Source organism: Kryptolebias marmoratus, linkage group LG9 (assembly GCF_001649575.2).
Source record: "Kryptolebias marmoratus isolate JLee-2015 linkage group LG9, ASM164957v2, whole genome shotgun sequence".
Taxonomy (NCBI): Eukaryota; Metazoa; Chordata; class Actinopteri; order Cyprinodontiformes; family Rivulidae; genus Kryptolebias; species Kryptolebias marmoratus.
The window spans coordinates 2599435-2612939 of NC_051438.1; the positions used below are offsets into that span (position 1 = coordinate 2599435).

The 13505-nt window shown below is 38.8% G+C and overlaps 1 protein-coding gene across 1 annotated transcript in view; it reads left to right on the top strand.

The window, feature by feature from the left end:
* The first annotated feature begins 696 nt into the window (after positions 1-696).
* The window catches only part of LOC108228912 (GDNF family receptor alpha-4-like), a 66807-nt gene continuing 53998 nt past the window's right edge, over positions 697-13505 (top strand). The window contains exon 1 of the mRNA XM_037977536.1: positions 697-1378. Coding sequence (XP_037833464.1) covers positions 1339-1378 — 40 coding nt within the window. The 5' untranslated portion in view covers positions 697-1338. The remainder of the gene's footprint in view (positions 1379-13505) is intronic.

The following is a 13505-nucleotide window of genomic DNA, read 5'->3' on the forward strand; positions in this document are numbered from 1 at the left end:
GACGGTGACTCTTTACAGTTTGTTGGTCTGAAAAAGGGCAGTGACCAGGAACTTCACTGAATAAACTGTGCAGTGGGAGCTCTGTTGGTGTGAGGATCTGTTTTGCCACAGATAACTGACCTTAGCCAACACAAAAAATGGCTATAACTCAGTCAATTTTAAAGATATTTTACAGGTGTGGTAGTAGCTGACAGTCATTCACAACACATACTACAAGTTCTAACAGATGATGAGACATATCGTAATATTGCACGAGTGTGCGTATAAAGGTATTTTCAAGGTTTGTCCAAAAGAGCTATTAATCTGTCACTTTTCAGTATAAGATGATTTTAGTTCATAACTTTGGCATGAAAGGCAGTGGGTGATATTTGTTCCTTTTACAAATGCTAGGCCTTTAATTAAAGCTGTTTTCTCTATTATGTGTGTGTGTGTTGGGGGGTGGAGATTAATATTGCTACTCGTTGTCATGCACTTTATTCTCTGTTGTTACTGCGGAATGATCTTCTTGCTCAGTTTGTCAGAAACAATCGATGCCTGATCCTGATGACTTTGTTGTTGTATAACGGCTGGATGTGGTCTGAAGTGGCTGCTATCCTGAACTTGACCAGTAGATGTCAGTAAATGTTACACATAGTTCCTTTAAGATTCGAGAAAAGAAGAGATGTGTGCATCGGGAATGTGGGGGGATCGATTTACACTTACAGTTCCAACAAAGGTTGCAGCTTTTATTGATACACAAAATTGTGTTGTTCTTGAACCGAATCAGAACCAAAGTCCTTGTGGCACCTGGAGTAACTTTGCAGATACTTTTAATGCTTTAAAGAGCCAATCAGAAGTTCCAGTCTGACCTGAGAGAACTCATGATGATGATGATGATGATGATGAAGGGGGAGGAGGAAGAAGAGAAGGGAGGATGTCACCAGTTAATAACCCCAGTACCCTACCTCCACCCCCACCCCCTGCCCGTCTTACAGTGTACCGAAGCCGCACAGCGATGACCGTCCGCGCGCGCAGCTCCCGCCCGTCACGCTGACTTTTCCTCCTTCATCCCACTGGAAGCTTTGGCACCAACAACAACCAGCGCGCGCTTCCCCCTGACACGATCCTTCGAGGCTGCACCCGGACCCCAGGACCCCGGACCTTGACTCCGGACCCGGACCGGACTGAAGTGATCGCCGCAGGTGGAGAAGACCCGGTGGGGCTCCCAGAGCGTGTCGGTGCGGGTCTGTGCGGTAAATGTAGCGGCGGGCTGCGGGGCGCACCACCGAGCTGCTGGACCCGGTTCGACTCACTTTTGTACGATTGAACCTCCAAACTGGGCGTCCCGAACCAGAGATCATGGTTCTGCTCGGGATCGTGCTGGTTCTTCTGGTCCCAGGTAAACAACTGCTTTGATTCATTTATTTAACAATACGAGAAAAACCTGCAGAGGACCCGGGTCCCCGAGTCTTCGAACCTGTCTAGGACGGAGGTGGGGTCAGGATGGACTCGGAACTTTATCTGTTCGGTCATTCTGCTTTTGGTTCGGCAAAATGACCCGGAGCCCCTGAGGGGCCACAGTTTAACTCCCAACTTTTATCAAAGGGTTGCTTTTGGGTACAGGTTCAGGGTTCATGTTCTGAACCTGTAAATGTTCACCTGGCTACGCCCCGATCTATGTGACGGTCCAAACAGACGGAACCAGAACCCCCTTGACAGATCAAACTGCGTGAGTCTGAAAAGGTCCAACAGATCCTTTTTTTAATTTTGATTACAAGACTCTATTATTTATTTACAAAATAAAGTTGAAAATGACATAAATCATAATTTTTAAAGGTTAAATAAAAAATGTATTTAAGTTAGTAAATAAAAGATACAATTATAAATAAGGAGCCGACATGACAGGTTTTATTATAATTATTATTATTACTAATAACAACAAAATTGCTAATAATAATAATAATAATAATAATAATAAATAATTTCTATTGTAAAATTCTTCTTAAAAATCCTAAACATTATTTTCTGTGGCATCCTGCCTACAATAAAGAAACATGATAGAATTGGAGAATGGGATTCCTAAGTTTTAGACTCTGCCTGTATTTTCTTTACTTCTCTGCAGCTCTGGAAATCTTTACTTTGTTTAAACGTTTGTTTCGTCCCACAGAACCTCTGAGCATCTGTCAGAACTAGCCTCTGATCACACATGTGAATATTGGATCATTTCTGCCGTTCTGAACAGTAACTGTTATACTCTGAAGGATGTCTTCTTGAAGGTTTGATTGTTTCGATCAGAGCTGGACTCAGAGCGGTTAGAAAAGGGCCCAAACAGAACCGTAGTCCTAAAGCGTGTGTCTGAAGGAAGAGTTTCAGGTGAAACAGTTTGCTGCAAATGATCAGTGTGTTGAAACCTGCTATTAATATCTGAATGAACAGAACGGACTTTATTCTTGTCTTTGGGTCAGAACTGTAGTTCAACACCAGAGACATTTTAATTATTGCCTACCGTTATAGGCAGAGGTGGATGATTATGTTTTTGCCCGTGTCCGTCATTGTGTGTGTCCACGTATTTGTCTGTGAACACAATATCTCATGAACCACTGGACAGATTTTAATGAAACTTTCAAAAACTAATCACTGAATCTACATCTATAATGATCAACCTTTAGAGTCACACGATTGTGCACATCGTTATTTATTTGACCAAAACGACTGCAACTTCATCCTTCCTCAACATAAAATCATCCAAAACTCAGGACAGGTGGCGGGTGATTTCCATTCATTTAAGGAATGCTAAGCCTTTAGTTATTCATCAGAAATCAGGTTAGAAACTGAAGAAGTAGACAGTGATCCGAGGTGGGGTGAGGTCTGAGTAATTTCATCAGAGGGACTCAGCGTCAGCGGGCCTCAAACATTGGTTCTGATGTGAGGATTTAAGGTGGAATGTTTCCATCGCTACAACTTGAATTGATCTCAAATGAATCTCATGGCGTTTCATCACCTTTTTACATGATCATTTTAGTTTTTCTTCTGGTTCTAATGAACAGCACCATCCCTGTCCCTAAAGAGGTTCTGTTCCATTCGGTCATATTGGTGGTTTCAGTTTGAGCTGAAGTTGTTCTTTTATAAATCAGTGGATCAGAAACTGGAGACATTCTGTGAATAAAATCTCTCAATATCATCAAACTTAAACTGTGATTGTATAAAAACTGTTAAAGATCTTAAAATGTCTCTTCAGTCATGTAAAGTCCAATTTGCTGTGACCCATTTAAACTTGAAATGTTTCTACTGTTACGTGTGCCTGAACTGCTGCGCTCCAAAGAGGGCTGGGCTTTCTCACCCATTTCACCAAAATCCCACTGTTGTCTTTGGAGACATTTGTTGTTGTAATTTGTGAGTTTCATCTATAGCTTACGTAGCAAACCTCAGAGGACATCATTCCTGATGGAGCCGCATGTTTTGATGTATAATTTAAATGGGTTTTTCCAAAGAAATAAAAGGTCTTTGATGCTGATGTGTTCACACACTTACCCAGAAAAAAAAGCCTGAATGCTGAGTGCTGAATGACGGCTGAAACTTGTTGAAGAATTATTAGTAATTAAATTATTAAGTAAAACAAGCAGAACAGAAGCTAAAATCGTATAAAACTTATATCTATAAGTTAAGCCCAGTTAAGCTGTACGTAAAAGCTAAAATTAGCAAAACCAGAAATAAAAGTAGCATAAAATGCAGTGAAAAGCTAAAATTTGCAAAACAGTTGCTAGAAGTTAAAATAATCAAAAGAGTAGCTAAAAGCTAAAACTAGCAAAACTTTAGCTAAAAGATAAAAGTAGTAAAAACCTACAGAAAAACTAAAATAATGTAAATTTATTAAAACACAAGCTGAAAGGTAAAATTAGCAAAACGATAGCAACAAAGTAAATTTAGCAAAACAGTAGCTAAAAGTTAAAATGAGCAAAATCATAGTTAAAAGCTAAGATTGGGTAAACTGTAGCCAAATACTAAAATTAGCATACTAAATTATCTTTGTCTTTTTCTATATGTCCAATGTACAATAAAAAAATGAAACACGGTTTTCCCAGCTTATAAAGGTTATCATTAAAATGTACTTATTTAAAATAAGTTTAAATAACAATTTAAAAAGTGCATACGAAAAATTAAGTAATAAAAAGAACCCAATTAAAAACATGTAAAACACTCACACATAAAATGGATCAACATCGTAACATAAAAACATTAAACTGACTCTGACTGCAGCTGTAAAGAAACTATTCAGCATCCTGCTTGATCTGGAACAAAGGCTTCGATATCTCTTTCTGGACTGCAGGAGTGAGAACAGGCTGTAGGCAGGGTGGTCAGGTTCCTTTAAAATGTTGGTGGCCCTGCAAGCGTACCGCTGGTTAATAATCTCCAGCAAATTGAGCTGAACGTTTTGACATTTCAATAGGTACAATAAAACAAAGTATGCAGAAGTAGCTAGACTGGAAAACCGCATTTGGAAGAAACTGTAAACAGGGCAACTATTGTTTATCAAGCCGTCATGTTCATTAGTCGTGTTAATGATTGTCCAGCTTGTCGTGATGCTGTAATGTTGACTGGCAGCCTCATATATCTTCGTCTTCTGTGTCTCTCTGCCCCTCCCCCCTTCAAGGCTTTTAGGTCGTTTTTTTTTTTTTTTTTTTTCAATCTCAATCTAAATTCCCCTTCGGATTCAGCTGCACGTCAGAATAAATTGTTTAGGTCGTTCAATGAGGAAGTGCAGTCAACCGACGCCACAGTGCAAACACATTTGGAGCTGCGGTGTTTGACGTCTTATCTGTGCACAGACAGGTGTGCACGTAGGTGTGTATTTTTAGGAGCAGACACCACTTGTGAGTTTTATGATGACCTAAACTGATACAGATATGGAGAGAAAGCTCTTCAAAATGCAGGGTTAGATTTATTTTTATTTACAGCATGGAGGATTTTTCCGTTTGTTTTTCTTTAAAGTTTTTCTCTCATCGTCAGAAAGATATTTATGTGATTCTTTTTTCTTTAACAAAACAAGGAATAGTTCAGAATTAAAATAGTTTACCTTATCACTGTTTTGGCTTACAGTTGTATGTTTATTATTCTCTGCAGTCAAAGGTGATGGCACTAATGGTTTTGCTCATGTCTTTGTGTGTTCCTTTATCAAAATATTTCATAAACCACCAGATAGATTTTGATGAAACTCTCTGAAGGTAATCATTGAATGTAGAACTGACAAACCTTTGGAAATGACCCCATTTAAAATAGCCACCACAGCTAATCACATTTAGAAAACTCAAAACTGGCTGTAACTCAGCATATGTTGCAGAAGTTGAGCTAAAATTTGATGTGTTAGTAGCTGAGAATTGTCCTCAACACGCACTCTTAGCTTTAACTGATTGCATCAGATCTGTTCATTCAAGTAACTTGACAGATAAAAAGCTTTAGTCATTTTAATAATAGAATAATTATTTTAGTAATTCTTCATCTGAAAATAAACTTCTGTAAGTGAAGTATACAAATGTCATCATTTCAGTTTTCTATAGGCAGTAATAAAGATCATCTATTACAAATGATAATAACTTTAGCTCTTTTTCATTTAAACCATCCTGACATTAATAAAAAAAAATTCTTCAAAAACACATTGTGAAAGCTGAGTGCTGAATAACTGCAAAGATTTACTGAAGAAGCTGAAACTGAGTTGTTAAAGCTAAAAGGAGAAAAAGGCTAACTAAAAGCTAAAACTAGCAAAACACTAGCTAAAAGAAACAAAAGGCTGGCCAGAAGTTTAAAGTAACAAAAAGCTAGCTGAAAGCTAAAAGTAGCAAAATGCTTGCTAAAGCCAATAGTAGGAAAAGGCTAGGTATAAGGGAAAAATAGCAAAACAGCAAATAAAAATAGCATAAAAAGACAAGAATAAGTTACAAAAACCAAAAGCCATAGCACCCATCTTCTGAATGAGCTAAATGTTTTTATTATTAAACGGCTAAAATAGAACAAAGTATGGTAAAGTAGTTAGTTTGACAAAAACGTACTAGAATGCGGAAACAGGAAAAATAGTTACCACTGGCTCCTAGAACCAACCAACCATCCATCCATTTTCTTCACTCACTTTTTCCTGCAGCGTGGAAGTGAAGCCTCTTTCCAGATGTGGGGTACGCTACATTACCTGAATGTTTACTTACAGTGAATGAAGAGTCTGAACTCTGTATTATAAACTTATTAATAGCAACTTATGCTCCATTAAGAACATCTTCTTGTGCCGCCAACAGATGACAGTCTCAGTTTTATTCTGTTTCTGTGATGATAAAACGAACCAACACAAATCCCAGCCAATCAAGACATTCCTGTCCATCGTCTCCTAAAGACTCATTACTGTCATTTATAGGGGTGCACCAATACCTTGTTTGTTTTTATCAAACCAAGTACAAGTACTTACATTTGAGTACTTGTCAAGACAGAGTACCGATAGAGTACTAATCAGTGACATGTGGTAAGGTGAGGCACAATGAGAAATAAAAACAGAAAACAACATATTTAATTTGTGTTATAAATGGAATATCTGTTTGATTTCTCTCTCTTTGTGGTCAATATGTTTTTAGATACTTTTAAATGTCATATTTTTCTACAGAAGTATTCATGTATTTTACATTTATTTATTTACAAATATTTAATCCTGTTGATTTAATATAACACCACATTAAGCACTCCTGTGGTCTTCAGGTCAAACTGACCCAAAGTTACAAGGGCTTCTCCACCTGTCTTTGTCTCTCTCTCTTTTGAGGTCTTCAGGAGAATAAAAAAAACAAACAAAAAAAACAAAACAAGAGTGACACATGCAGTGACTTGCTTCTGTCTGCAAGGGGCGCCTGTAAGCTGACGGCCTGATTCTTCTTCTTCTTGTTTTTTTTTCTGTTATTGAACCAAGTTCTCTGCTCTGACTGATAAAATGAAAGATTCAGTATTATTTAAAGTTTAAAATCTTCTAAAACTGGACTTTGAATCAAAACTTGTTTTAACTCAGATCTATGGAGCATCAAACAGTTTTTATCCCCCACCTTCTCAAAGGTGATTACTGACATACCTTGAGGTAAATGTTTTTTATTACTTAATTTGAACTAACAGAGGTTTGAAGTAAAGACAAGTGAGTGCAGAGAGACAGACCATCCCCTCTCTCTCCACCAGCACCACCACGTCTGATCAGATCCAAACTCCTCCTTTGAGGACTTTTTGTTTTTTTAACTAACACTGAAGCAAAAACCAGAACTCACAGCAGGCCTTTATAGATCACCCTGAATAATCTGTTAAAGTGGCGACATTCAGGTTTTCTGTCATTAATATCACATTAAAGACAGAATATATTCAGCATGCATCTTAATTGTTAATTGCGTGAATGTGATTCTGTCAGACTCTTCTTCATCACATAAACTTCACCGCACATCACTGGTACTAATAAATTCTGTTATGCTTCTCACAATTACTTTGAAAATCAGAGGAGCTGACTGTTAATGTTAACTCCTCAAACTGAGCAGGACAGCAAGTCTTTTCTAGAAGCGCCCATTGTTGAGCGGTGAGACTGTCAGGAAGCTCCTGCTCATATATTCCTTCTTCCCTCTTCTTGTAACAGATTGCAGCTGTTTTCCACTGCTGTTAACAAACTTTTTGAACTCGCTGTCATGTTGTTTTTCTTTTCCAATTGCTTGTGTGAAAGTGACAGATTTTGTCCCTCCCCATGACAGCTATGCTGTACAGTATTTTGCAGTCCGATTTACGTTGTCACCACTATTTACTTTTCCCTCCACACTGTGGCCTTTTCTTCTTCTGGTGTTTATTGGCAGCTAACAGAGAATTTTATGTTGCATTACCTCCACCAACTGATAAGGAGTGTGGCTCAGGACAGCCAAATCAAAAAACAAACTACTTCCACCTGGCTGACATTGCTCTCCCTACATTGTTCCACAACTAAGAGGTGAACAGGACTGCAGTAAAGTGGTATCAGTACAGTGGTATTAGAACACTTTCACAAGTGCGAGTATGGATACAAGCACACAGTATCAGAGCTGATACCCAATACTGGTATTGGTACTGGTGCATCACCAGTCATTTAAACAGGCTTTTGCACTTCGTGTATATGCTAGCGTCTTCTCAGGGCATTCATTTAAAAAATGAATTGGGATTTGTACATTTCCCACTGTGTGAGTTTGATAATATAAAATCACAAAGTCATACTAATTGATATCAAATTTATTAGATGCTGGACTTTACAATTTGTTGCCACAGCAAAATTATGTACATCACAAAGATCCGACAAAGATATCAGTCCAACAATGAATAGAAATGGTGCTGGTGTTAAAGCTCTTCTTCATTTAAAAAATGTGGGAAAGAAGGATGAGGAAAAGAAGACAGCTGTGGTTGAGCTCATGGCTCAAAGAAAGATGTCCTAGCAGTAGTTGCACTGTACGATTTATCCAGAACATTCCTGGCCTTGTCGTAAATCATCTTTGGTTGGCAAGAAAGAAATCTGCTGTTGGTGAGCCTGTCACAGTGAAGAATTTCATGTTTTCACAACAAAAGATTTCACCCAGGCTCTATATTTTTGCCCAAAGAGCCACATGAAACTGGGACTGTTGTAGTCTTAAACTAAGTTCTACCAAATATAAAATTTATAACTAGCTATAAATATGATTTTCATTAGATGCTTAGAATAGATATGACTGGAAAACAAAAATATGAACCAGTCATACTGAGAGTTTAAACTTCACACAGATGCAAACATATTTGTTTTTACCCTTTTGTTAAAGAAAGCAAAACCCACAAAGGTCACTGAAATAACTTGAAACTGACGTAGGTAATAAACGAACTAATGAACATCAGTCATTGTTTTTGAAGTTTGGTTCAACAGGATAATATTTTTTTAAAAAGGAAACTGGCCTTGACAAAAAAGATGTTACCTCAACCTAAATATTTTGTTGAACCACCTTTTAAGTCAGTCACTGCCACCATCTAATTTCTGTAACTCTCGAGTCTCCTGCTCCTGTCCACAGGTATTTTGTCCCACTTCTCATGAACAAACTGATCCAGCTGTCTCAGGTTTGAAGGGTTCCTTCTCCAGACGTTTCAGCAGCTTCCAAAGATGTTCAACAAACTTTAGATCAGGGACTGAGCTGAAACAGTTTTTATTCAAACCAGACTTTTAGAACTAAAAAATGAGTCAAAGTGTTGAGTACAGTGGCCAGTTTTTGTAGCAATGAATGCCCATGCATAATTCAATTCAATTCAATTCAGTTCAGTTCAGTTCAGTTCAGTTCAGTTCAGTTCAGTTCAGTTCAACTCAATTCAAGTTGTTATAGATGCTGATGGCTGTGGGCAGAAAGGATCTCTTGTAGTCGTCTGTCGAAATGTGTCCTCGGCCCTGTTTCCTTAAAGAGCCCCTCAAGGTAAGCCTCACTGGCTTCCTGCAGAGCTGAGCTCTGGACCAGGTGCTAAAAGGGAAGATTCTGGATGAGCAGCTTGGTGGACTTCGGGTCATGGTGGATCTCCCTGAGAGCCACGGTACTGGGCCTGTAGATGTGAGGCTTCTTCACTCTGCCGGTGGCCTTGGCGTTCTTGCGGGCAACTTTGGTGGTGAGCTGCTTCCTGAAAGCTGTACCTCCGGTGGATTTACGGATGGTCTGCTTGGTTATGGTCATGACTGGACTTCAGGGTTATTCACATTTAACACTGAAGAGTAAAAGGTGTTAATCAGCTGCTCCCAGTTGTGAAAAAAAGCCACCTTGTTGTTATGGTTACTCATCATAACAAGATGTCCAAAAGTAAAAGGTTTCAGTAAAAATCCTTCCAGCTGCACAGCTCCTGATACCCGAGAAAATAATCATCCAAAAAAAGTGATTTACATCAAGCAAAAAAGAGGAATTAAAGTTTTAAAAAGCAATATCTTAGAATGAATATAACAGAGCTACTCCAACATTCAGCCACCCTTAGAGGTGCAATTCTAGAAGCACATGTTTTAGATCAATGTATTTTACTTGCTATTTTCAGTGTTTCCCCCACTTGGTTTATGTTCCTGTTGTAGATTGTGAGAATGGCTGTGTTACTATCTTCCACATAAGATGATCATGTTCTATTGTTGCTCCAATTAGTGCAACATAAGGTAGAATGTCGCTGGGCTGTGTCTGTTGGAGACTAGTTAGTGACGCAAACTTGTGAGAAAATAGGAAATTTTCAGTTGCAGTCTCATTCAATTCTGTGTGTTTGTGACCAGTGAGCACTCGTATTTGAGTGGCCAGTTTCTAAAAATCAAAGCCTGTTTTCTTGTGTACAACTGTAATACTGTTGTACACAAGAAAAAAAACTGATCTAGGCTGTGCACATCATCTTGTTGCCCACCTTCGTCCACATCGTACCCACCTCGGCCTGCTTTGTACCCACCTTGGCAGTCACCTCAGTGTTTATGATTTACTCTAAAGCTAGGCATATTTGGACCAGTGTTTTAATAATTAATTGTCAGGTGTGTAATTGGTAGAACCTAGGAATTCAGAGCTGCTCAAGGATTTGGTGAGAAGTAAAAATATTTCATAACAAAAAGGGCTGACAAGGCAGCAAGCTAAATAACAAAAGACACTAAATCACAAAGAATCAATAAAGAGCTGATGGGGCAGCAAAAAATGCAAACAGATACAACAAGCATGGGGGAGAACGAGAGATGGTGTAGAACTGATATAATAGACTGCAGATGAAAGAAGTTTGAGCGACTGAATAGGCAGGGGCTGATGAGGTGCGTAAAGACAGCTGGCCTTATGATAAAAGAAAACAGGTGTAAGTGGGCAGGTCTGGACTGAGGGGCAGGAGCTGACTGAGGGGAAAGTACTGAGGAATGACAGGAAACAGGGTCGCACAGAAAACAAACTAAACACAAAGAAAATACAGTAAAAGAAAAAAAAAATCCCAAAACAAAAATGAGCACTGAAAATCACAGGTTGTGACATAAATTTTTATCATTGGTATGCTTTTTAGACCTGGACAATCCGTGTATCATTCGTTCTTTCCATTTTCAATTGACTAACAATGAAAAACGGACAGGATATTTTGTTTTTGTTTTTCATTATAACACCAAAAACGAAAAAACGCCTGGTTTTTCATATTTCACTTTTAGGCTAAGATCGAAATCACGAAATCGAAATACGGACAGCAGGACAGAATTTGATTTTAATATTTAATTGGTCGTGTTTAGGTGACCCGGTTGTTTGGTAAGGAGCGCTAGCTAACAACAAACGTTATCTTGTTACCGACCACCATAGACATTGTTTACATAGACACCTCAAAGACTGGCACTGTCTGTTGGAGCTGACGAGTCAGCACGGCCGCCATCTCGGCCAGGTCCTTCACGCGTCCCCCAGTTCGTTTCTTTGTCCTGAGGAAGCTGAATGTCCAACTAAAATAATCATGAAGTCTCTGAATCTTTACCTGATTTTCTCACAGTTTGGTTTGTTACAAACAGCAGAGATGTAGTTACGATACAGGATGCTTTCACACATTAAAAATACGTACTTTCATGCTAAAATACTTTGTTTTATGATCTTTAACAAAGACAGACATATAGTATGGCATATCAATAGATTATATTTCAATACATTTCATATTTTAATAAAGAAACAAGTTTGATTGTTCATTCAAATTTATTTCACTCTCTTACACACATATACACACAATCCTGAGCCTTCATACACCACATCAATAACTTGTTTAGATTTTCGTGTGCTGTGCATGCACACACATGGAGGTTTTGTAAAGGCCAGGAAAGTATTTTTTAAAAACTCCAGGTTATTCCAGGGTCTCACATTGCATTAAAAAAACAACTCCTCTTTGGAGATGAGCTGGGAAGCTGAAGACAGATGGGGTCACATCATCTCTAAGCTGGTCCTGTTAAAGTCCTCTGGTTTGAAATGTTCATTACAGAGCTGAGACGACTCTGTGTCAACAAAACCCTCCCTTCTTACTGCAGCTTCTTTTTGCCTCCTTAAATCTGTGTTTCTGGGAAACCTTCAAAATGTGAAGAAAAAACAGAAAGAGCTAATGAGAGAGAAGCACTAGTTCCTCCTGTTAGCATTTCGTTGTTTACCAAATAACATTAGCTACGATAACATAATATTATTAATGGTCAAGTAACCAAAATTAATGTTCAATCTTACTTGTAAAAGGTAATCCCCCGTGATATACAACAACAAACCCCGGTCATAGCTGCTCGCTCTGTGTTTACTCCTGTTGGCTCTTAGAGAGAGGAGAGATCCGTCTAACATGGTGGTGACGGTGGATGCGCTCCGGGACATAATGAGGCGTCTACTTATTTATGTTTGTTCAATATTGATCAGTCAGGACTGGATAATCTAGTCAGACCCATCAGCCATGGAGACTTACGTATTGTTTCGAGGATCAAACCGCTGTTAAACAAGTCCTCGATCAGTGGTTCTAGCGCTGCCATAGTAACCACTACATTACCTGAACTGCCGCATAGAGCCACTTCCGGGTCACCTAAACGTGACCAAATAAATTTAAAATCAAATTCTGTCCTGCTGCCTGTTTTTTGATTTTGTGTTTTCGATCTCAGCCTCAAAGTGAAATATGAAAAACCAGGCGTTTTTTCATTTTTTGTGTAATAATACAAAACAAAAACAAAATAACCAGTCCGTTTTTCATTATTTGATTTTTGATTATCAATTAAAAATGGAAAGAACAAATGATACACGGATTCTGGACATGTTTTCTGCCAGGCAAGAGCTCCCATGCAAGTGTCAAAATACAACTCGAGCGCTTCTGAGGTGCAGTTTTTCTTCTCCCCCTGTACAGGTGCTCTTCATAAAATTAGAATATCATAAAAAAGTAGATTGATTTCAGTAATTCCATTTAAAAAGTGAAACTTGTATATTATATTTGTCATGATTTTAGGCAGGGATTTAGCCCACATGCAGAACACACTCAGGAGCCAGGAGTATAAAGATTTATTGAATGCAGTGAATAGTAAACTGGAAGCCAGGAACAAAGATACTGGAGCAGCAACTGTGATGGGGAGATGGAGGATTAGTTGGTGGTCTGTTGATGGTGTTGATCTTATTAGCAGCAGTAATGCTTACTGGAAGTTTGATGATGACTTTTCCTGGAGGAGTCCAATGTACACGTCTGAGTCCTGTTGTGGTGGAGTCCAGTTGGGTCTGAGATCCGGTGGTGTTGGAGGGTGAGCAGGGTTTGGTCAGGGAAGGCACTTGGTCTATGTAGATCAAAAAAATCTCTGAACTATGGAAACCTGGAAACAAAACAAGACTGGATGAAGCAAAGTCCAAGAAGTTTAGTAGGTCTAGAGGGTACTCACATACCAAACAGGTAAACACTCTGACGGTGAAGTGTTGGCTGCAGAGTCCTTTTAAGCCTCCCTTGATGAGCTGATTATTGGAACCACCTGCTGGTAGCTCCTCCTGATGACAGGCGCCCTCTGCTGGATCTCAGGTGGAAATAGCAGGCAAAAA